General features: G+C 34.2%; 3 protein-coding genes across 3 annotated transcripts; all 3 read left to right on the top strand.

Moving 5' to 3' along the window:
- Window positions 1-5302: 5302 nt before the first annotated feature.
- LOC147408247 (AT-hook motif nuclear-localized protein 23-like) lies at window positions 5303-6723 on the top strand. Its single transcript, XM_086432894.1, has one exon. It carries the CDS (start codon window positions 5638-5640, stop codon window positions 6457-6459), a length of 822 nt encoding a protein of 273 aa, XP_086289020.1. The 5' UTR covers window positions 5303-5637; the 3' UTR covers window positions 6460-6723.
- Window positions 6724-18401: 11678 nt separating this feature from the next.
- On the top strand, window positions 18402-19597 carry LOC147408246 (uncharacterized). Its single transcript, XM_086432893.1, has 2 exons — window positions 18402-18671; window positions 19372-19597. The coding sequence occupies exons 1-2, from the start codon at window positions 18442-18444 to the stop codon at window positions 19553-19555; spliced, it is 414 nt and encodes a 137-aa protein (XP_086289019.1). The 5' UTR covers window positions 18402-18441; the 3' UTR covers window positions 19556-19597.
- A 5344-nt stretch (window positions 19598-24941) lies between these two features.
- On the top strand, window positions 24942-26224 carry LOC147408245 (uncharacterized). Its single transcript, XM_086432892.1, has 2 exons — window positions 24942-25631; window positions 25763-26224. The coding sequence occupies exons 1-2, from the start codon at window positions 24985-24987 to the stop codon at window positions 25947-25949; spliced, it is 834 nt and encodes a 277-aa protein (XP_086289018.1). The 5' UTR covers window positions 24942-24984; the 3' UTR covers window positions 25950-26224.
- The last annotated feature ends 208 nt before the right edge of the window (window positions 26225-26432 follow it).

The following is a 26432-nucleotide window of genomic DNA, read 5'->3' as shown; positions in this document are numbered from 1 at the left end:
CAAACAAATGTGGGTAAAGAAAAATATACTAATGTGGACCTTGCCCTACATTAATGATCCAAAAAGGGCTAAACACATGTTTAATCATATATTCAATCATCAAACGAAAGTAAAGAAAATTGCACCAATAAATGCTCATGGAATGAACAATGTTTTGGCTGAAAATAGTTGCCCTAACACCCCATAAAATAGATGTTAAGCCTTTCTTTTGTAGGGGAATTGAAGATAGCAAAAAAGTTAAGCTCAATCACTATTCATCTTTTCTCCATCCATACAACTCCGATTAAAAAAATTATATGTTTGCTATTGGCTCATCTTCAAATGAATATTGGTCAAAAAAGACTAATGGCGAATTTGGCCTCTTTGATTATGTAGATCCTTGCATGCATATCAATTGGGTTCACTAGTCAACCAAACTAATAACACTTATCTTGGCCCGTCGAGGCCAAGCCAAAGTCATGGTCATGACTACGACCACGACCAGATCATCAAAATGGTTATGACTCTGATGCCATGATGTATCATTCTACAACATGAAATGCAACTTGTTTTCCTTGGATTGACAACTTGTACTCTTTAAATATTTAAATATTACAAGTTGAACTTTGAAGGTGACAATGGGTGCACTTAGTCCTTCTACTATTTTTATAGGTGTTTTGTGTTAGGTAAGTGGTGGTCAAAAGAAAGTTAACATCTAAGAAGAACAAAGCTTTTTTTCTTCGGATTTGAAATTGTCAGTTCTTTCTTTTTAAAGACTATTTTGAGCTTTTAGAATTTTTTTCTTATGCAGGAAAAATATGGCACAATGTGAGAAAAACCCAAATTTGACGGTCTTGGGCTGTCAAATTTCATAAATTTCGACGGACCAAGAGGTCAAATTGGCGTCGAATTTTTCATTGTCAATTTTTTTTTTTTCAATGGGCCAAATCTGTCAAATTAATGAACAATGAGAGAAATTCGACAGCCCTAAGTTGTCAAATCTGAGAACATCAAGAATTTCAGTGGTCTTAGACCGTCAAAATTCGATTTCTAAAATTTGTGGGCCTTGATCCGTCAATTTGTTCTGTAGAATTTTTCAGTTTTCATGTAGTGTGGGCTTTATAATTTTATGATGCATTTGTTATGTAGATAAAGTTGACAAACCATCTCTAGTCCACAAGATTCTCTGCCTTGTGATCTAAAATACCTCGCTTGTAGGTATAATTGATTATGATCAATAATATATTGCTTAAGCTATGTAAAATTAATAAGAATGTTATTTTATGTAAAACTGTTAAAAGAATTCTACGAATGGTGGTATAGAATAATAATAATCAACTTTGTCCATAATATTCTTCTTCTTTTAGTAGCCTGTTCCCATCCAGCACTCTATCTTTAAAATTCAACAAAGCCTTTACCAAAAAAAACCAAATACGGTTTGAATGGTTGCCTTAAAAAAAAAAAAAAAAGGCTTGGCTAATTTCTCTTTAATGGAAATCCTAGAGTAACATTTAATTTCCAATATTCTACGATTTCTAACTTGTCAAATAGGAGCACGAATCATGCTAAGATGAAAAACGAGCAACGGTCTTTGTTAAATTATTAGTGATTTGATGGCGCACGGGTTTTATTTTATTTTATTTTATTTTTATGTAGAGGGATTTAAAAATATTCAAATCTAGGTTTTATAAATATAGAAAGATAATCTGAGTTAACCATGTGTTGACTAAATATGAAGCATGGAGAATGCATCTCTACACACAGCACACACGCACAAAAAAAATAAAAATAAATAAAAGATTCAAGAAACTTCTTTGTTGTCTGGTTTGTAATGATAAGAATAATAATTAATTTTAAATTGACAAGGAGTAAGTTACATGTGCAAGCTATTATTCTATTTTTTTTTCTTTTGCTTGGAGGAGTTAACATAATTGTTACATAAACATCCTTTTCGCAAAAAAATCTGATTATTTCGTAGGACCTACTAAATGATAATTTTTTTGCTCATAGACTTTTTCCTCATAGTGTTCATAGGCTTTGCGTGACACATGTAGCCTAATGAGGGTAATTTTGTAAATTTGAAAATATCCTCAATACACATAGGTTAATATGATGAGTCGATCAAGGAAAAATTCAATGAGCAAATTCTTTTTCCTAGATATGCTAGAAAAAAGTTGTAATTTTTATTGGTGTTTGAATGTCCTCAACAAATCGTCACACAAAAAATGTGGGAATAATGTTTGATTAACGTTCGTCGATCACAAAGTGTAGTAAATTTTCACTCCCCACATTTTCCCTTAAGAAATCCTACTTAACTTTCGATTGCTTTTTTGCTCATAAAATTTCTCGTCACAATGCTCACACACTCTCTAACGTATGCAATGTCAAGTCTAACGAGGGTAATTTTGTAAATTAGGGATGCCATTCAATACAAGTGAGCTAATATGATTGGTGGATCTCGGATTTTGTGAGCAAAAATTCCGTCAGCAATTTTTTTTCTAGATTTTTCCTGTTTAAAATCACTACAGGTATGTATGATTTCAGGGTCATTTTTTTAAGTAAATATGAATCCTTCGAGAAAATGATCATTAAAAAATGAATTCTTTTATAATTTGATTGTATCTAGGAAATTGTCAAAGAGATTTGGTTTTTTTATTTTTGACGGGGTAATGGGAAGAGAATAATATTTGGTGGAAAATATTTTCTCACTATTGAGTAAGATAGATTTTCCCATTCAGGGTGATCAGAATATCCTTGGGAGACAAATGAACTCTAAGAGAAGATGCGCAATCATACACCTGAGCAAGTTATTTTCTAAGAAAATCATCTTACCAATTATTTTTCATGGATAATATCATTGATATCCTACAAAACTTTATGAAATTTTGTGATACAGAAATTTCATTACAACTAATAATTATACAAATAAAGGGGTACCAAACAAGCCCTGTATGAGAATTTAAAATAAGTTAGCTGAGTTGGTCAAGTAAAGGTCGCAGCGGCGGCGGCGGCGGCGGCTGATGGGAGCCAATAGTAGAATGAAGGAGGGCCGTCCTAGCTGATGACAGTCGACAAGAGGGACCCATCGCCGCCAGCACTACCCCCCCAACTTGCCCACCATTAAGTCTTGTAACTTGCATTTGCACCTGCTACATCCTTCATTGCTTAACCTAATTTGGTCAACTTTCTTTAACCAGAGTTATATAAAACCTCAAAAAACACAAATCTAGGGTTTCCTTTTAATTAATTAAATTGTGAGGACTTACTTGTATTATTGGTCACTTTTCTTGGGCTATTAGATGTATTATTTGCCTATTTGGACCCACGCGCACCCTAGGGTGGACCAACAAACCCAAAAGTTATCATGAAAGTTCTTGGATTTAATGGCTATAAATCTGAGCCGAATTACAATATGTGGGTAATCCAATAATGAGCAAGGATGGGAAGGAAGTGGGGTGAGGGGGGAGTGCCACGTGGCATATCACAAAGAAAAGGTGACATGAGTTGGGTTTCTACTTACCGTCATTCCCTCGTGCACAGCATCTCAGACTCGATTTGTATGTCTTATAACTCATCAATTAAGAGCAATTTTATCATCATAACATCAACTTTTCATTATAGCATACCAATTACTCATATTAAAAAAATATATAGTAAATACATACCAAAGAGCAACTCTAAGGGGATATCCATCTCCATACCCATAAATGGATAATCATGGATTCATGGACAATCACTTTGGATATTCATGGGATATGCAAATCAATTATACTACTTCAAAATTACTATCAATAAATCTTGTAATAACTTTTTTTATTTAATCCATATTTTAAATGATCCGAGATTGTAAAATTTTTGCTAATCATCTGAATTTTTTACCTTAAAAAACATAGAGAAATTGTATGAAATGACTTATTTTTATCATTAAAATTCCACGGCCCAAAAAAGATTATTGTGGAATAGTTTGTGCGTTGGAGACCCCTAGTTTGAATTTCACACCCAGTTGAAAGAGGATGGGTAGTGGGATAGGTCGTGTGTTGGAATTGCTCACGTGTCTCCCACATCCCATACAATCTCTTTCCCCCCATTTTGCTCTATGATTCTTTAATCCACAAAATGAAGGAATTGAGTGAAAAAAGTGATTAATTAGTAATGAAACCCATTTTACATGTTTAGTTTTAATATGTGTGACATAATAAACAATTGGTGTGATAATAGATGTTCTCTCTTTCTTGAGCAATTGTGTGCAGGGGCGGAGTCAAAGAAGGGGGTGAGAGGGGGCAATTATCCCCGCTCAACTTTTTCAAGTAACATGAATACCCCTCTACATGTTATTATATTTTAGATGCTTTCATGTTTTCAAATTGATACCATGCCTTTTGCCCCCTCTTTCCACAAAAAAATATGTTTGCTCCCACCCTTTTTTCAATTGTTTTGCCTTCTAAATTTTTTGGGGGTGATTTAGGCACCCCTTCTTAAGTTTTGATGAATATTTGAGATACCCCTATCTTATAAAATTGATGACATACTCTTTTTGTCTTTCTTTCTTTCCCTTTCCCTTAATTTTTGAGTGACCCTTTTGCATTTTGACTAATATTTGAGATACCCTTATTTTCAAACTGATGACACCTTTTGACCTTTTTCTTCTCTTCCAAACTAACAATATGTAACTTAAATACGATCATTTTCAACAGTGAATCAATATTTATTTAAAAAAAAGTACTTCATAAAATCAATTATCTTGAAGTTCTTCAACCCTTATGTAAATTTAATTTAATCTATTTAACTTTCATCTTTAATAAATTGTTACTTTGCCTTAATCTCTTGTCCTATAATTTTCAATCAAAACATCATATCATCTTTTACCCCAAAAATCTTTTCTTCTTTTAGTTTGGAGGTTAAAGTATATCAATCACAAGATTGAAGGTTGGGGTAAAATTTTTACCTATTGAATATAACCAATTTCGAAAAGAGAAAAATCAAATAAATTTTGATTTCAAGTTGAAAATGAGTGTAATGAGATTATTTTGCATTAATCTATTAGAAAAGAATGAGATCAAAGGGTTAATGCAAGCCTTTTGATGAATATTTGAGGTAACCTATATTTTTAAATCGATGACACTTGAATTAGTTTAATAAGTGTTGACTAAGTGTCTATTTTCCTCAACTTCTAACCAAAAAAATCCTTGAATTATCTCTCTCGAATTCTTTCCAGCTCCTCAATCTTGCAAGTTAACTATATCCCCGCCCGCCGCTCCACCGTTGTGCCTTATAGGCTCCCTAATCATTGTTTGAAACCAAATACTTAAGGGTGTATTTTACCTCTCTCTCTCTCTCTCTTCCTTGTTGGAAACAAAATACTTTAAGGGCGTATTAAAGTTTTAAGTGTGTGACATTGGTGCACATCGCTGCTTTTATTCTTTCTTCACCTCATCTCTTTTTTTCTTTCTCTGCACTCTATCCTATCTTGTAGTTTTCTATTAAATCCCTTGTAGTTTTCTATTAAACCTAGGGTTCGAGTTCCGGAGCTCGCTCTCTCTCTCTCTCTCTCTCCTTTCTTTTCTCTTCTTTAATCAACATAAAAAATTCAAGTTTTTAATTTACTTCTTTAATTTATCTTCCTTGTTTTCTGTTTTCTTTTTATTTATTTATGTGGGTATGGCTGGCTTAGATTTAGGCACTGCATCTCGTTTTGTTCATCATCAACTCTACCGAAAAGAATTGCACCTCCAAACCCAACCGGAATCTGACGAAGAGAATAACAGAGACCACTTCTCCGGTGACCATGATGAAAATAATCACCATGGCCTTGAACTAGTCGCCGCTAACTCCGGACACGGAGACTTTGGCGGTCGTCGGCCAAGAGGTCGACCACCAGGTTCTAAAAACAAGCCGAAGCCACCGGTAATTATAACAAGGGAAAGTGCTAACACGCTTCGAGCTCACATACTCGAAGTCGGAAATTGTTGCGATGTCTTCGACTCGGTGGCGACATATGCACGTCGGCGTCAACGAGGGATCTGTATCTTGAGTGGGAGTGGCACGGTGACTAATGTAAGTCTGCGTCAACCGACGGCAGCTGGGACGATCTTGACGTTGCATGGAAGGTTTGAGATATTATCGTTATCGGGTTCGTTTTTGCCACCTCCAGCGCCACCGGGTGCGACAAGTTTGACAATATTTTTGGCGGGAGGTCAAGGTCAGGTTGTTGGTGGGAGTGTTGTGGGTTCATTGATTGCGTCCGGTCCAGTAATTGTCGTCGCCGCGTCGTTTACTAATGTAGCGTATGAGCGGTTGCCGTTAGATGAAGAGGAGGGGCTTCAGATGCAGACACCCGAGGGGGGTGGAGGTGGTGGTGGTGGTGGTATCAACAATCCATTTCCTGATCCATCTTCGGGTCTTCCATTCTTCAATTTTCCGCTCAATCAATTACCTATCGATGGTTGGGCGGGGAATTCGGGTGGCCGGCCTGCATTCTAGGGGAAGAATTATGGACGATTTGAGTATTTGATGAGTGTGGTGTTGTTGGAATCTTCGAAGGATGACCGAAATTCAAGCTTGTTTTAAGGATGATTGTGGAAGTGAGGGAAATAGGCATCTTTGGATAAAAGAGGTCAGCAAATCTATGGATCATCATGTACAATTGGTTTTCTCTTTCGTTTCTATCTTCTTCTGTTGTTCTGGTTTTTTTTTTTTCGCTTCTTTTTGAAATAGTCTTGTTGTTCTTGAAAGTCTCTTCATTATAACCAACTTGTTTGAGCATAGTTCTGTCATCTCCTTCAGCAACTATTTTTGAGACACACACACACCACACACACACACACACACACACACACACACACACGTATATAGTTTTCCAAATTATAGAAGTGTGTTAAGTAAATCTTGCAGGATTTGAGGGGATGGATTTCTATTTTTAAACATTTTTAGAAGGGAAGAAATAAAGTGCAAGAGAAAATAAATATTTTAAGGGCTCCTTCCTTCCAATATATATATATATATATATATATATATATATATATTTTAAGGATTTCTACTGCAAACTTCACTGAAAGAGGACTTGTTCATTTTAGAACTATATCGTAGTGCAAGCCTTTTAGGAGTTTAAATCATTGGCTTCTACTGCTACTTCTATCCATTGACTAGAAAGTGAAGAAAAAAGATGAAGATGGAAGAAGAGAAGAGGGAGTAAGTTTTGATAGAGAGGAGGGGATGTTCAACAGATTAATTATTGGGGTTAACAAATTGGAAACTACACAAGGAATAATCTTTTTATTATATAGTTGAGCTTTAAATAAAAGGAAAGTAAGATACAATAAAAGAAGAAATTTAAAATTCTTACACAATAAGAAAATATTTTATGTATCTTGTTTATATGGGGTAGTCTTTGGTACTTTTATTTATATAGCTTTGTAGCTTGTCTTTCTTATGCGATGAAGATTACTTATCTTCATATATGTGTGGTAAATGTGAAGGGATTACCTTATCTTTTTAACCATTTCGTGGAGGGAAATATTTTGAAATGGTCTCAACTTGGATCATGTGCACAATCTAGGAGAAATTTCTTCTTACTGAGTGATAATTGAATTGATTGAAGACTTGATGAAGGAAGAGCTGTTGATTGATCATTGACTGGTTTGATAGAAGACTCAACAAGGGAAGAATCTTCTGAGAATCCATTCGATGTAGTAGCCTATATAGAGAATTCATTCGCTGGTGTGGTCCAACTGTGGAATGTTGCACCATGTAGCAGACATGGACGCCCTAAGTGCAACAGTGGCATGGCTTGAAACTATGGTAACATAATGTGTCTTACATTCCCTCAAGCTGAGTAGAGTGGAAGATATGTTCTTGGCTAAATTATTAACTCTCACAAGCATTGTGTGGAAGGTTTTCTATATCTATATATAATGTTGGTAATCTAGCTTTATGTGCTTAGATCGATTATGGAATTCATGTGGATGGCACTTTAGTTATCATAATTGATATACGAAGAGTTTAGATTGCCAAATGCCAATATTACATAAAATATAGGATACACACATGGGTTCGCGGCGTATTTGAATTCTTTTGGCTTGAAGTGACTAAGGTGATTGATTTTTTTATCAAAATGGGAGCTTAATCTTCTAATGTTCCATGTATCCTTGATGAGAAGTTTCTTCCCCAGATCTTGGATCAATCCTATTAGATGATGTTTCTTGTAATTACACTTAATTGTAAGTGTATTTATCGTTAATGAATGGGTGGGTTCCCTTTATAGCCCCAGCTTATCGATTAAAAAAAGAGGTTTTCACCCTCAATGTTAGAGCATGGAATATACATTAAGCTGTTTCTATACATTCTGCAATACTAGAATGCAACTAATGACAAAAGCAAAGCCAACTATATTAGAGCAGATCTGAATGACTTGATGTGAAGTGCTTCTTTGATAACATAGGATCTTATTGGTTTCTTTGAAATGAGCTACAATGGGAGATTCATGTACGAACAAACTGAATTGATGGCATAATTGATATCTAGACAAGGGTCTATAGCAGTTTACCAACAACACCTTAGAATGGTGTAAGATCACTAAAGTGTTAGAGTATTATAGAATGCATTACAATAAAGTGTGTTGTGATACACTAAATCATCTTCTCTGAGTAACATAATAAAATATGGGTAGATTATATTTAGACTAGGTTTCCTTATATTAGAGTTTGTTTCCATTTAAGATTGCCCACTATTTTCTATATAAATCTTATTTGAGTTCATTGTAATTCAATTCAGAGAATCATTCCAATTAGCTTCTTCTTCATGGAATTAAGAGTCCAAGCTCTACAAAGGGCACGATTTTGGTATTGCGCTTTCCAGTGATGGTGCCCCGCCATCGTCATATCTCTTTTTTTATTCATGGTATCTTACTTTCTTCAATAAAAATCCTACCTTACTCTACCTCTTCAAATTCCTATATTCCACAGACTTTCAATCCTACTTCTCACCATCATTAATCAGTAACAAATTGGTACTAGAGGTTATTGGAGTAGAAATAGGTTTATAGTCTACCATATCAAATCTGTCTAGAAAATCAAAAGCATACTTCATTTGACTAAAAATAAGCATTGGGTCTCAATGCATATCTTTTCCAAAGTAATGTAGTGGGACCAAGACTTTCATATAGAATTTTTGTTAGAGAATGAGATGCATTGTATTAAGTTGCATGAAATACATTGTATCATTGCTAGTGTATCCCAGTAACAATGGAAGGTATGTGATGGAAGATGATATATTTAGAATATATCAATGAGGATATTTTAAAATATTATATTAGGCCAGTTAGTTTCCATATATCTTGGTTGATATAATATTTATAAATACCCTATTGAGGTTTATGTAATATTCATCAAAAAATTCTCAATAAATCATTTTCTTTATGGTATCAGAGCCTAGTCTCTATTGAGAGAATGATCTTTTAGTCGACCCTCACCATCGGCGGTGTGCTGGCGAACAGTCACTCATTACACCGTCGATGGATAGCCAGTCATTACCTATCCACTCTTTTGTGTATTTCATCAAACATGCCATCTATAGGCTCACTCGGATCAACCTTCAATAATCATTGTAATACATGGTTTTGATCATCAAACCAATCTTTGTAACATGCTTCCATCTTCCCTTACACAACTCATGCTCCATCACAACCTTCCATTTGTGATAAGACACACTGGCAATGATACATTGTATCTCATGTACCTTAATACAACGGAACTAATATTTTAATTTTCCAACAATGAAAATGATTTATTGAGAATTGTTGGATGAATATTGCATACACCCAATAGCGTATTTATAAATATAACATCAACCAAGATACATCCTATTTGATATATTCTAAATATATCATCCTCCATCACAACCTTCCATTTGTGATGAGATGCACCAGCAATGATACAATGTATCTTATACACCTTAATAAAGTGCATCTGATTCTCTCACAATTCTTGCCTACACTGAATAAATTGCAGAAGTAGAGAAGCATTTCTTGTCAAAATGATGTCTATGTAGAAAATTAAGGAAGACAGAGACAGGAACAAGAGGTAATTTTGAACAGGGGGATGTATATACTCGACCACACCAAAGTCAATATCAACATTGGGCTTTGCCCCATGTTCACAGAGGGTTTAAAGCATCCTCATCGTTGATCGTTCAAATGCCAATGAAAAAAAAAAGTGTTTCATGATAGAGGCCACCTGATGTTCCAGTTAAACATTGTAGCAAGGGAACCATAAGGTGGATGCAAGGGCAACACAGGATTATGATGGTGATTTACAAGTGTGATCCTTAAGCCACTACTCCAATGACCAGTCTGGTAGAACTCTCCGTAACTCACTTGCTACCCAACATATTCATGCCATGGAATCTTGCTAGGAAAGTCCCAAGTTTGATTTGATTGAGGGGGCATGTGATTAATTAGGTAATTAATATCTTTCTACTAAAGTATGCTTTCTATATATATTTTTGGTTGATTTAATTCTATATGAAAACTCTATTAGGGCTTATGTAGTGATCAACCAATTAATTTAATATGTTATTTCTTTTTACAATAAAAAGAGTCCAGATCTGATCGTATACAAACAAGGAGGAGGATTTAGATCCCGCTCCCATAGTAAATTTATGCATTAGAATAAAGAGATTTTTTTCTTCTAATGAGAGATATGTGACATGACTTAGCTTTAATAACTATGGCATGTGCGTTCATGTCTTTGGGGTCGATCCAACTAAACCATAATAGTGATACTATGGTTTCATAGATGATGGAAGCAAGATTTGTGGTGATGTTCATTCAGCCAAAGTAGAAATCCAATCTCAAGGAGTGGAAGGCGGTCACCTTGATATATGATATACAGTATGGCTGGGGCTTTTTCACTTTTGGATAAAAGCTTGTGAGCAGCTTAGACTTCAAGATAAGGACACACAAGCATCTGATCGGATGAAATACATAAAATATTTATGAATCATAGACCAAAGAGTGAGAAGAAGGTAGATGATTGATAATATACATTGGTTGTTGAGAAAACTTCCACCAATACATTAGCCGGAGCAAACCCCAAGGGGTAGGCCTAATGGCAAGCCGAACCTTGATGAGCTCCTCAGGGTGGGTCAAGTGTTTGAAATCCCATGAAGAAATGAATTCCTTGAGGCCACCCTCCAGGGTCTGATCCTCGACTCAATCAGTTGCATGTAGGACTTTTCAAGGGGGTGGTGCATTGACCTTGGGATTAGTCTCACCTGAAGGGTATGATAAGAAAAAAAAAAAAGATTAGCCAGACTAAAGCTATTTAACAAAACCAAAACTTGGAATATGTTACCTTATCTCAATAAGGTCCATGTACAGGATGAACATATTCCATAAATGGGATACTCCATATTATGCTTAATGAAACCTAAAAATGGAAAGATCTTAAATGAGAGTGGTTAACTTATTTGAATTAGAAGTCACAATTTTAGAAAGATCAGGATTAATTGTGTTCCTTTTTTGTTTTTGTTTTTGGAAGATTTGATTTGTCTATTTAAAGGGAAGGATTATAGATTTCATTGGGGAAGAAAAGGCATGTAGTTGGTGGTTTGATTCATGACGAACTCAGTAAACAAATCTTTCACGTTATTTCCCTTTTTCTTAATTGTGTTTGTTTACATATGACTGATTGAACTGATATCAATCAGAGAACTAATCAGGGATATTGATGGCATCTCAATTGTTTGAGATATAGTGTAACAGAAATTGAAGAAAAACTTAATGAGAAACAAAAGAAGGCATACTTTGAGATATTCTTTGGATAGACTCAAAACTTACAGGCATACTTTGAGATTAGAGATTTCCTGGTTGGAATAGAGTTGCAGTTCTCTTCTTATGGTTATGGTGGCATATCAAGTTTGGCTTTGCAAAATAGCTTTAGTCCGGCTATTGCTTATTTATTGTCGTGGGATCGACTCTCCTCAAGTGCTTACCACTTATCTAAGTGGCACTTCTCCAATTATAACTAATTGTCTATAATGCATTCATTTCTCACTTTATCTTTCTTAATCTTTCTACGCATCCATCTCAATATCCTCATCTCTACCATATACAATCTAATCAACATTACTCAGTTTAAAACTATTTATTATATTTATATTCAATAATTATAATTTTTTTATTTTATAAAATAAGGTAGATTAGAAAAAGCTCAGTCACATGATCTTATTTCTAGTTAGGTAACATAAATATTTACATCAATAAATAATAGGTTGTGAGCCAAGCCGATCCCTCGACGTTTTGGATTTATTCCTAGGTGCAGGCCTGTCCTTCTTCTTATTGTAGTTGATTGAATAAGGCTTCCCCGCTTCTTCTTTGTTCTTGTTCTTTCGTAAATCGCGTCTTTTTAAGCCAAAAAGACGGTTCAAAACGATTCGATTTTATCTGAGTCTACGGAGATAAATCGGTCTTTAAGCGAAAATCCCGGGTTTTCTAAAACCTTCTCGTGATGATCTCACTCCACGGAGGGAAAAGATTTGTTAATTCATTCAAAAGACGGGGTTTCCTAGCTCATATAGTGGGAAGGGAAGATTAATTATTTTACACCAAAACACAAGCCCAGTTGGCTTGACCCAATTTTCATTAATGCCAGAGTAATTGTATCTCATCTTAGTTTTCTGGTTCTTCCATAAGGTTGGCAATGGGTCGTGTGTGTGTGTGGCAAGACCTCTACCGACTCCATACCCAAATTGAAACATACACCCACTCATATCTGAATTTTAGGATAATAGTCAAATCCGAATTTTTACTCAAGTTTTAGGTGGATAACCGTACCCAATTCTTGGGTCACCCAATATATATATATATTTTACTTTAGTAACATAAATTATATAATAAAAATCTTAGTCATTTACATATATTTATATATAGAATATGAAATTATAAATAGTCTACTTTAAACTATTTTGGTTTTCAAAATGGTATTGCTTGTTTATTGTTCTTTGTGTAGGAGAAAAAATAAAATAAAATAGAAGTATTAAGTGAATCTACAGGATGCAAAGGTTTCTTTTAGCCCTTATACCTTTCAAGAAGATTGTCTAAGTCATATCTACTTCGATTACTCTAAGGTTTTCATATATATATATATATGTTTAAATCCTTCTAAATGAAAAGAGATAAGGAACTAGGAATCGAAACATAAGATCTGATCCAACTTACAACCCAAGAAGCATCTAAAGCCTTTTATATATACCTCTTTTTCTTTTTTGTTGAACTAGGAAGTTGGATGACAAGCATCTACACCTAACTTGGATAAAAGAATCAGCACAATAATTAGTTTTACACCGATGATATTCGCTATCAGAGGAAATAGCTTATAAGTTCTTTTCCTTTGTGCTTATTATATTTTATAGAATGAAGCTGCAGATTTGTGGATGTGTTAATGCTGATTTGGAATACAGGAAAAATAAAAAGAATAATGATGAATGCAGGCAGTTGGGTATGCGGCTGACATGGCAAGAGTACAAAACTGCATATCTTTTTCTGTGAATCTCGATGAAAAAGATCAACGATTTTGTACCCTTGCCATGTCAGCCAAGTACCAAAACTGGGAGAGGGTTTGACCCCCATTATTGGATGGTTAGAAGGGAACATTTGAATATGGTGTGCTCAACAATGTTAAAATAAATAAAAGTATTTAAAAGCCAACTTTACAAGAAATAAAAAAACTATACAAGAATGATAAAGCATCTAAGCTTACTCAAGATAAAATAAATTAAGTGATGAAGCATCTAAGCTAACATGTATTATTGCATTCAATGATGGTTCAAAACCCCTTTAACCGTGGTAAACACAAACCATTAATCTGTATATAAAAAAATGTTTTAATAGAACTATAATCACCAAAGCATCTTCAAAGTAATCAATCCCATCAATCAATCAAAACAAAAGAAAGAAAGAAAGAATAAGATTAGCCTGACTACATTGGCAACCGAACGCCACGTACTGCCCTCTAGTTTTCATAGAACAACATGGATTTAAAAAAAAAAAATCTTTTTTTTGAGGTTAATCCAATGTATTGAAAGTGGACCTCCACGTACAGCCCTCTAGATTTCATAGATTGGTTGTGGTAAGTTGTTAATTTGAATTAATACAAATGGGAATAAAAAGGAGACAGAATAAAAAAAAGGCTTCCAAGAGCTGTGTGGTTGTTGAGTAGGGTTTGGAAGAAACCTGATCCTATAAGAGTCTGATCCCAAATCAACCCCAATCATGATACAATAAGTAAATTAGTCCACTACAAGCATCCTTTAAAAAAAAAATTAAAGACTGAGAGATGCCCTTTTGTTTATCATACCTTAGTTCTAGTCAACTTGAATTTCATCTGAAATGTGGTGAAACAACGTGAGCAGTAGCCAGGACAGGATTTCTCAACCGCATATAAAAAAAACAAATAATATAGATAAATGCTGGAGTGCCTCATTGGGGGGATACACAGGAACATTTTGACGTGATAACCTATGAAAGCCCGTAGATGTATTTACTCCAAGATATGAGTAAAATCCATTTACGAGCATGCGCACATCACCACGTCAAGATGCCCCCCTGTCCCCCACTGAATTCACTCCAGTACGACTCAATAATATATACTAATATGCTATATGACAATTGTGGCCGTCAACTGCACTTCCTATCAAATTATAAGGCTAGAATTTTCATGAAACTTCATACGACTGTCAAATCTCACCATAATAAGAAAGGGGGAACTTCACTCCCCAGGATTTTGGGATTTACAATGATGTACCATTCCTAAATTCTTTTTTGCAAAAGAAGAATACCAACCAAAAGATAATAAATTAAATTTGATTTTGAATCTTTTTTCTTAATGTGATTCCTAAAAATTGAAAACTTTCCAAATCAAATACAGAATTTCAATCAATTAGCCATAAAAGAAAAGGAAGCAATTTTTGTCCAACGAACTGGGCTTCGATTTTGGGTTTGATGATTCATTAATCTTCAATATTTTGAGATGAAAAATTGCCCATGGTTTCGGTGCGGTGAGTCCATCAAATCTTAACTTGTCATGTTAAGCTTGACTTAAAAAAAAAAAAAAAAACCTAGACTGATTTTAATTGAATGGGGCCTCTGGAGTCCGACTTTGAAGCGGGCAGTCCGCTTCAAAATGTGAAAGAACCTGCTTGTTACATGACACATGGTGTTTTGAATTTATTTCACACCCCTACATTTCAATCAAATTTTGAAAGACCTCATTGAAAATGTCACATGTAATTCAATGGAGATGGTTCCTTCAAAATTTTGAAGTGGGATGCCCGCTTCGAAGTTTTTTTCCCTTAGGGGCTAATGAAGCATATAGTTTTAACGCATTGTTAGGACTCTACGTTATTAGATTAATTTTTTATTTCAATTAGGATTTTAGAAGTAAGTTAATTATTGATTTCATTGGTATTTTAGTAAAAGTAGAACTATTAATTGATTAGTATTTTAGTAAGAGTGAAATTAGTAAGTTGTTAGGAATATGACTCGTTATTTCTATATATATATACACATGTAATTCCATCATTAAAATAATAAGTGAATATTTCTTTTAATTGTGTTTTTATCACAATGTGAAAAAATCCCAAATTTGATGGATCAGGAGGTCGAATTGGTGTCGAATTTTTCATTGTCAATTTTTTTTTATGGGTCGAAACTATCAAAATAATGAAGGATGAGAGAAATTCAACAGCTCTAAGCCGTCAAATCTAGGAACATCAAAATTTCGACAGTCCTAAATCGTCAAAATCCAGTTTTTAAAATTCGTGAGTCTTGGCCCGTCAAATTTTTTTTGTCAAAATTTTCAATTTTCACGTAGTGTACACAATCCTTGATGTGTTGAATACTCGATATCACCCTTTCTCTCGTTTGAGTGGGCATGTTAGGAACTAGGTTCCTAATAATTGGTATTAAAGCACTGTTCTAAGCATGCCAACAAGAATGAAGAAGCTAACAAAGATGAGTCTTATGGAGGAACGCATTGTCCGTTTATAAGAATCAATTGCCACTATGCAAGTTATCTTGGTATTAATCCTCAAGTACAAGCCACTGAGGTCGTTAGTGGAAACCCAAAGGTAGGAGATCAGGTTGGTGAGCATGATAATCGAATGGTTCCAAGACCTCAAGAAGATCAAATTGAAGGAAAATTGCTGCCACACTTTGCTCAAATCGATTTCCCTTGTTTTGATGGGAATAATCCATTGGAATTTATATATAAAGTAGAGCAATTTTTCTATTACCATCAAAATGTCGAAAACGAAAAGACTTTCCTTTCCTCCTTACATATGAAGGGAGTTGCGTCAAATTGATTTCAATGGTACAGTCGTACAAATCCAGATCTTACGTGGAAAAGAATAATAAAAGCTATGTTGGTTCATTTTGGATCAACTGATTATGAAAATCTTGATAAAATGTTGGTAAAACTACAACAAGGTTTTGAATCTGTACAAAATTACCAAGAAGAGTTTGAACAACTTTCCAACTGAGTTAATGGTTGGATAGATAGAGTTTTGACAAGATCCTTCATTCAAGGCTTTCAAGATGAGATTGGCAAGAAGCGTTGATGTTTCAACCTTTAACATTACAAGAGGCAATGATGTTGACTCGACGACAAGAAGATAAATTGCTTCAACTTCGACATGCAAATCAACCAATGTTATAATTGGTTAACAACGGTCAAACACACATAAAAAATTTACATGAGATGATCACGGCACCCATACGACGAATTTCAAGTGATGACATGAAAATTTGACGGGACAAAGGATTGTGTTATAATTGAAATAAACGTTACACTCCAAGTCATCGATGCAAAAAGATGTAAATATATTTACTAGAAGGACGAGATGAAGAGGATGATGAAAATGTCCCAATTGAAGTTATTTTCCCACCACGAGGAAATGATCGATTTTTAAAGGGGGGCATTGTTAGGATTCCACATTATTAGATTAGTTTTTTTATTTCAATTAGGATTTTAGGCATAAGTTAATTATTGATTTCGTTGCTATTTTAGTAAAAGTAGAATTATTAATTGATTAGTATTTTAGTAAGGGTCAGGTTCAAGGGACATATGAGAAAACATATGTAAAAACAATGTAACATTAATAAATTTTAAAATATGGGTTAGAAATTTTGGATTGAGCTGATTTTTTGTGAGGATGATCTCTATGATGGGAAGATCATCCGAAAAAAAAAATCATTCCAATCTGAAACTTCTAACCCCATTAAAAGTGATTTAGAATGTGGATCGTCGAATTTTTATCAATTTTTGTCAATAATTTGTAAATCACTTTTGATGGATTTAGAAGTTTTTGATTGAGCTGATTTTTTGTGAGGATGATCTTCTCATCATAGTGGCCATCCTTGCAAAAAAATCAGCTCAATCCAAAACCTCTAACTCATATTTTGAAAAAGCATTGTTTTTTCATATGTTTTTACATATGGCCCTTGAACCGCCCCCTTTTAGTAAAAGTAGAATTAGTAAGTTGTTAGGAATATGACTCTTTATTTATATATAGATGTAATTTCATCATTAAAATAATAAGTAAATATTTCTTTAAATCGTTTTTTAATATAATCCATAGTGTGTTGAGCATTTGAGATTGTCCTTTCTCTTATACTAAAATATATAAAGGTAACATAATAAAAATAATGATAAATTATACTTTGACCCCTATAGCTTAGCATAATTCCATTTGATCCTTAATATTTTGATAATTGCACTTACCTCCCTTTTCATTGACGGATTGAAATTTAGATGTTATTTTATCCTCTTATTTTATGTTATTTTTATTAGAAAAAATAAATTTTAAAACAATAATTAGAATGCCCCTCCTAGGCATTCATTGAACTAAATTTTTACGTGCATATTTTTGTTTATAAAAAAGAATACATTTTAAAAGGGGTACAATGGTCTTTATAACAGGAATTTAACTGTTCAGTTGACGGCAATTGGACAGAAGGGGTAAGTGAACCCTTAGATAACTATATGGGAGGTAATTGTAATTATCAAAACATTAGGGTGTCAAAAGGGATTTATGCTAAACTACAGAGGTCAAAGTGAAAATAATAATTTTTCCGGAGTTTTACAGGAAAACATCATTTTTACTGTCTCAAAAACAATTCATTAAAAAAAAAAAAAAAACACTTGTTTATTGGGAACTACAAGGATAGCTTGATTGGGTATAAGTACGTGGTCATGGGTGGAATCCAAGCCCATGTCAGACCGGGTCCACCAAAGGTTGATGGTCAGTAGTAAATATGCCACGTGTCTAAAATGTACAAGATCCGGTTTCAACGTCACATAACCTTCATTTCAAACCACGAAAGGGACACGTGTCTATTTCCCCCCTCCATTCTCAAAACCTTGCCATGGTGATTCTCTGCAACCACTACGCTATTTGAATACCGAAACCATGGATAAACTTAGAGGCATTACAGCAAAAGTAGTAATTTTTTTGTTCATCTTGTCTCCTCTAATTACATACACAATTGGAGAGGGAGGAGAGAAAGAGCAAAACTTGAATAAACAAAGGCTAAATGCTGCTGAAAGAGCCATTGTGATAACAAACTCTATAAGACCTCGGGACAAAGTTAGATCTTGGATAAAAATAGCTTGGATGAATTCAATTCCACCCATTTCAGGGTAAGTTTCAGGATTCTTGATCAATAACCCTATTCATTTGTTTCTGTAGATTCATGAATTCCCATATATTTGTTTCTCAGTTCTTATGATCTTTGAATTATTATCCATCTCTTATTCTTTTCTTCAATTCTTGTGAATATTTTTGGGTTACCCATCACTTTGTTTCTTAAGTTCCATTATGATTCATGAATTACCATCTCATAGTTTCTTAACTCTAATAATTTTTCAATATGCATGTATTTGTTTCTTGACAATTTTTGTTCACCCACCTCTTTGTTTCAGAAGTTTCACAACTTGTTTCACATGAATCTCTTTGTGTTTCAAGTTTTAGGAAGATTTATGATGAATACACATCACTTGTTCTAAAGTTTCATGAATATTGCTGAATACCCATCCCTCTATTTATCTACATTTCAATATTCTTGAGAATTTATACGCATCATTTTCTCTCTTGAGTTTCATAAAGACCCATCACTCTGTTTCTTAAGTTTCATGAGTGCCCATCTCTCTACTTCTTAAGCATAATGAGGATTTATTAATACCCATCTCTTTGTTTAAATAAGTTTAAAGAACACCCATCACGAGTACCCCATTTTTGTATCTTCAGATTCATAATTTATGAAGATTTTTTTTTTCCTTTCCATTTAATACCAAATCTTGATTTTCTTTATTTCTTTATTTGACATTCTTAATTTTGTAGAACTGAAAAGGTCTCAAGTGCTGGTGAAGTGGTGAAAGAAGCAGTTGCTAAGACCATCGGATTGAGTAAAGAAACTGCCGAGCACACCGCTAAACTTGCTGGCGAAGTGGTGCACAAGACTGCTGAGAAGGCGAAGGAAAGTGTTTCAAGTTCTGGCGGGAGACACATGGTGCAAGATCTGTGAATATAATGAGGGTCTGTTCATAATGGATTAAGACTTCTTGAACATGTATATGTTATTCGTTTGTTAGTATCATTTGAATACTGATATTTTTTTTCCATTGGAATACATAAAGGTTTAAACAATGTGTCGTATAGGGTTACACAGAATTAAGTCATGCTGAACTTGGAAGAAATGACTAATAAGAAGACTTGCACAGGTTTGTGGCATGCCATAGTGCCATTCTTCTTTAAAAGGCCTAAACACAAAGTCCAACAACTATGTTCATCATCATCATCATCATTGAAGCCTTAGTCACAACGATTTGGATTAAAAAACTTGTTAATTCCTCCATTTAATTATGGCCAGAGCTACGCATTTTGCTATTAAAAGCATTTTCATATCCACATTTTTTATCTTAATTCGTCATGTTAGCACTTGCAACTCGCATATTCCTTTTCACTGGGCCTTGTAATTGACTTTTGTTGAATGTGTCTAATTTATCGCTCATTAAAGCTAATCCCACTTCTTTTTTTAAAGTAAATATACATTCTAATTTTATCTTGCCTAACCTTTTCACTCAATCTTCTCACCGTCCTAGCTTTGTCTTTGCTACAATCTTCTTGACCACCGAACATTCAACTTCGTTGCTAGTTTTCTTGTCATTTTGTAAAAATGTTCATTTCAATTTGTTTGACACTTCACAAATTATCTTAGAAGTACACATCCACTTTAACCATATAATTATAATTTTATGGGTAAATCTTCCTCAATCTCCACTTTAAATAATAATTTCTTCATTATTGTATCACAACTACAGCTAACTATAACCCTATGATCAGGAAAAAAGTGGGCTGTTCTCAACTGGCTGAATCTTCATCATGGAAGATAAGCTTTTGGTAGGAAAACCTTTTCAAGGGTGGATTGGATTTTTGGTCTCTATAAGGAATTCAAATCTTTCCCTTCATACAGAGGAAACCCAGTGATTAAATTATACTACAACAAATAATACCATTAATGATGTTGAAAAAACGTCATTAATAACTTGTCATAGGGTTTTTTTGCAAATTATAGGGTTTAAAAACGCTACTAACGCACTTCAAAAGTTATTGTGAAAGTTTATGAAGATCCGACAGAACGTGAAGCTTCTTTTTGGGAAGATATATAAGCTTCCCGATTTGAAATCTTATCAATTGGGCCTAATATTCCCAATTTGGAAGAGGCCAAACTTCCATGGTCTTAAGGCTACTATTGGTATGCTTTGGAAAATAACCAGTCAGTCATGTGGAAGTCATTTCCTTAGAGGAGGTGTATTTCCTGTTTAAGTTTAACAATGTAGAGGACTGCTGCATTCATGGTCCTGAATTCAGCTATTTGGATGATAGTGGGGAGGCCATTGCTAACAGTAAGCCCGTTCAAGAACTGATGTCATCCATTCCATTGTGTACACAAGAGCCCAATATTCCTGACCTTCTCATGTTCGAGTTTGATACTAGAACTAGGTATCGAACAATAAGTACTGAAGCCTGCAGGATGCTCTTAACACGCCAATGTGGTTCTAGTTTTTCCCAATAGGCAGAGGAACCAAGAACACTCTATTAAAGTTTGTTTGATTGCGTAGAAATATATATATATATATTTTTTTTGCAGTTGGAAAAAAAAAAATAGAAGAGGGGGAAGGAAGGAGGATTGAGAAAAGATAGAGATGAGGTGGAGCAAGGTTGGAGGTAGAGGAGAGAGGGGGGAGGGGTGGAGGTGAGCAATGGTGGAAGAGGAGGAGAAAGAAGAAGAAAAAAAGAAAGAAAGAAATTGGAAAAAGAAAAGGGAGGCGGAAGAGAGGAAGGGGTGGAGGAGGAGGGAGAAAAAGAAGAAGAAAGAAACAGATAAGAGGCGGGGAGGGGGGATGATGACAATGTACTGGGTGTGACAATGACAATGTAGCGTGACAAAGTCGGTACTATTAGCAATGGAGGGCAACGGAGGCAACGACAGAGACAAGAAGAGGTGGAGGAAGAAGAAGAAGAAGAAGAAGTGATGTATTTTAGGATTGGATTTCATTTTTCTATGGAAGATGTGGTTTGGTGGAATTGTGGATGAGGGCCAAAAATCATTTTCCATGAAAAAACCACTTAAATACATAGAAAATCACATTTATCCTGCCCATTTTCCACGGATAACCAAACACACTCTTAATGGAAATTCACTGTTCCACTTCACTACAAAAGCTTTTTAGAGCATAAGATACATTGTATTAAGGTGCACGAGATACATTAGATCATTGTTGGTATATCTCATCACAAATGGAATGTTGTGGTGAAGATTGATATATTTAGAATATATCAATTTGTATTTTCTAAATTAGGAAATTAGAAAGGATTGATAAACAATATATTTAAATTTAAATATGGGACAATAACCTCAAAGATCTTTTATTTAAAATATATACCAAAAAGTCCCTTCTAAAAAAATATGGACTCTTTAGCACTCATTTTACATAATATTAGTCTAAAAATGATTTTTGAAGCAAAAATACCGTAGTTACTCTTTCAACGATTTTTTAGGTTTAAGGAAACGTGTTTATTTGAGAATATTTGAGATACTCCTACGTTTTGTATAAAATTAATGGCATGCCCCTTTAATTATGATCATTTCTTATAGATTAATGGAAAAAAGATATTTAAAAAAAAAAATTTCTTATTTTCTTTTCCCAAAACTAATAATCTTTAACTCACATGGATGATGATGATGATGATATTGTGACAGTGATAGAGATGAGTATAGTCATTATCCTCATCATCAAATTGATTTGGTCTATGTATATTAAAATATATAAATAATTAAAATATAATTTTAAAACTCTGCTTGAATGTTCATCGAATTCATGATTCAATTAAAAAATTAGCAAGTCAAGTGAAACAAAATTATATTGAATTTATGATAGAGTTTATTAAATAAAAATATTTATTTTTATTTTTCACATAAATATTAATAACTAAATAAATTGATCAAGTTTTTTATTTGACTCAGCATATTTTAATATCAAACCACTTTGTAAAGTTATTAAAAGGGTATTTAGGTATTTTTCTTCAAAAAATTCTTCATAATATCCTTAATAGATTAATATCTTATTAAGTGGACTTAAATGGTTCATATTAATTACTAGGGGACTATTAGGTATATATTCTCAATAAAGAGTCTTTCAGAGTCATTGTCTCTTTAAATATTAGGAATGATTTATCTTAATTAGGATTTTTATATTAGACTTACCATCTTGGTTGATGTAATCTCGATAAATATCCAATTAAGGTTCATGTAATGATCACCATAAAATTCCAATAATTTTAGTTTTTCTTCATGGAATCAGAGCTCGAGCTCTACTAAACACATTGATCTTGGTACATCGTTCTTTGGTGACGGCACCACCACTATCATCAAACCTAAATCTCTTTTTTTTTTTCTTTACTATTGTTCTATTTTCCTTCAATAAAAACCACACATCCTTCCATATCTTTACAAATCTTCCAAGTTCACACATTTATGTCTCATGATCTCATTTTTTTTTATATTTAAAATCTCTGCAACAAGAGTTATTTTATTTAATTCACAAGATTCCACTTTGAATGTTCATGGGAGAGATCGTGACAAACCTAGTCTAATAAGTCACCAGTTTTGACAAACTCAAAAAAGAGCGGGACGCGATAGTGATGAACTTCATTGATCAACGGTGACTACATACAAAAAAAATGACGATCTCGCAGATATAATTAAAATAGCAAGATCACTGATATATTTTTTTTTACAAAGTCACAATTTTGTTGGTTTATATAATTACGATCTCACTAAAATGTAGTGAACCTGTGAAATCGTCACCTTTATAACCAACGAGATTGTCACTTTTCAAATAAATATCAACGATCTCAGAAGTCACTACATTATATTAACGAGATCATGACTTCGAAAAACTTGCGGTATCCCTCTTCATGTTTTGGGAAATAAAATGAACAGTGAGATAGAATGGGAATTTCATCAAAAGTTGATCACGTTTGAGGAAATTCTCTTTTTATATTTAAAATAAATAACGTGCCCCGAGACTAGTCCTTGGACAAGATCATAATCTATAGATTGGACAAAGCCCAGATACAAGCCCGACTGCTGTCTATATGGATACCTAATTATCAAAAAAAAAATTTAAATAAATAATTTTTAATGGTGTTATTAGATGTTTTACGTCAAATATCATAGGATAATTTGGAGTTTGGATTCGTCATCTCAACCGATGCTTCAAAGGGTAATTTGGTCATTAAAAGTAAGAATTGTTAACTAAAGTTGGAAATATAAGATATGGACTAAGTTATTTTAACCTCCAAGGAGAATATGTAAATAATACTTCTGTTTGAGGTCTGCATGTTAATAAACTTTATATTTTTTAGAAAAACACTTCCCTTACTAATTTAGTAAGATTTTAAATCTTACTAAGAGTCGTTGGGTCCACATGGATTACCACATTGGCAATCAAACACAACAACCTTCTAGATTTAATGAAAAACTAACATTCAAGAAAAACAAAACAAATAAAAATATAAAGAAAAAAATTGCACTTGATGCAAGGTGTTGATAACATGGTTTTAAAACTTGGTTTCACATCTCGTCTCGTCCATGCTAGATATTGAATTGTCTCGGACGAGTTTTTCCATATGTTTGATATGTCTCGTTAAATTTTTTGAAAAATACACGTCGGGTATTAAATCTCGTTCAAAAAAATTGACTTGTTAGTCCGTCTCGTTCGTACCTAATACCAAGATGACTCGGACAATACGCCTCGATCTCAGACGAGGTTTGAAATCATGGTTGATAATGGACGGCTATTGAACTTTCAAACCTCCCTAAGCTTAAAATTAAAATTCCACGGTGAAAAGTAATATTTTTTTAGAAATTTTTTTCAAAGTTCTTAGAGTTTCGTCCTCTACAGGCTTGGGGCATCAGATTGTGTTTTTGGATTCCAAGATTTGAGTTCACAACCCTAAGTAAGATGTAAATCTTACTAGGTTATTCTGGGTAGATTGACTCTATTTTTAAGGACACGTGGCTTTATGTTCTTCGCATTGCTCCTCTTGTTTAACAATAAAAATCTCCACTCCAACAAAGAAGTTAGTTAATTGCATGAAGGGCTTTCATGTAATTACACTCGCTCGAAATCTACATAGAAAATACCGTTTCCTTACCAAATACCAACCGCTGCCTTATAGATCTCTTCCCGCCATTTTCTTCTTCCCTTCCAAAAGGTTACAACTCTTCCCTTTCACAACGTTTCCACCCAAAAGCCATGTTCCAAGAGGCACCAAAAGCTCTCATCATTCACTATAAAATGCCATCAAACAGCCCAAACATTCACACCATCTTCATAATATTTTTTAATTTTATCATATTATATTGTCATCCTTCCCGATTCAACCATGTCGTCGATTGGCAGCTCCGTAGACCTTATTCGGTTCCACACCACAGAACGCCACCTATTTAACCGACTGGTCCGAGATATGGGCAAAGACCCCATAATGGCAAAAGTGGTCATAGCCCTTTGGTTATGGCTTGAAGAGATTGGTAATTATGACCTAAATAGGACTATTTTTGCTCATGAGGATCCAATAGTTGATGCTGTATTCAACGAAGCTATAATGTGTCTGGATTTTATCGGACCCGATGCAGTTCCACCTATGGATCGCGATGATATGCCTATTCTTTCTGAACTAATTAATGAACCAATCAATAGTAGATTTTTCTACTGCCAACGAATCTTGGCATCTCAAGGGATCGCACGGGTAATGGAAAATATTTGTAGCGTAATTTTCGGAGCAAATGCTGCGCACGAAGTTAATGACCCTGCAATACAACCCATTCTCCACCCATATGGTGAAGGATCAAGTGTTCAAGGTGCAATTACTCCGACATCTACTCAATCCACACTTAATCCAGCAGCAATGCCATTCTTTCCATCTCATCGATCGTCTCAACAGCAAACACAACAAGACCAGAGAACATTATTTATGACCTTGTCGAGAGGATACCCATTGACAAGGGAGGAAATAATTGACTTCTTTACGTCGTAAGTACACCCCTCTTTTACATCTACAACTCTTGTAGGAAATTAAAGGTCGAAGTACATAACTATTTTTCCAATATATCTATTTTCTTCATATTGTGTTTTTGTTCACGTGTTTGTTTTTTGATGAGCAGAAGATGGGGTCAAGTGGTGGAGAGCTTGACGATGGAAGTCACACCAGAAGGAATTGATCCTCTATATGGGCGGATGGTCTTGAACAATGCATCGGTCATTCCATCGATTCTAAATGGACAAGTAAAGGCCAAGTTCAATGTGAGGCGCCGCAATTTGTGGGTGCGTAGATATGTGCGTAATAACTGAACTAAAGTCACAATCGTGGTCGTTGGTCATTATCACTGTCTGGAAGTCACAATCGAGTCGTTATCTACTAGTTAGTTGCAATCAAGGTCGTGGTCATTATAAATTGTTTGGAAATAATAATTTCTATGATAAATATGTAATAGGAGTCGTCGTTCTCTAGGATTATTAGTTCTGTCAAGTCCTTACCGTGGTCATTTGCTTAGCAATAATTTCTATTTCTATGAATAAAATTGAGTGTAATCGCAATATATAGTTTGCAATTGAATTCGTTATTAAGAAGTATTATTCCTTCACCACAAATGAATTTTATTTATTTTTTTGATCGATATATAATAAGCAAGGGGCCATGACGGCCCCATCGAATTCATTAAGAAAATTGACAATCCTTTGGGTTCCTTCAAAATTTCAATTACTCTTTGGCCTTCTCATAAAGGATCTCCAATCCAGCCTCCTTAGGACTATTGAACTGAGTAAATAATATGG

The sequence above is a fragment of the Akebia trifoliata genome, chromosome 3 (assembly GCF_017979445.1).
Source record: "Akebia trifoliata isolate Shusen 1 chromosome 3, ASM1797944v1, whole genome shotgun sequence".
Classification (NCBI taxonomy): Eukaryota; Viridiplantae; Streptophyta; class Magnoliopsida; order Ranunculales; family Lardizabalaceae; genus Akebia; species Akebia trifoliata.
Note: the sequence above shows the minus strand (reverse complement) of the source record. Positions and strands in the feature narration are given on the sequence as shown.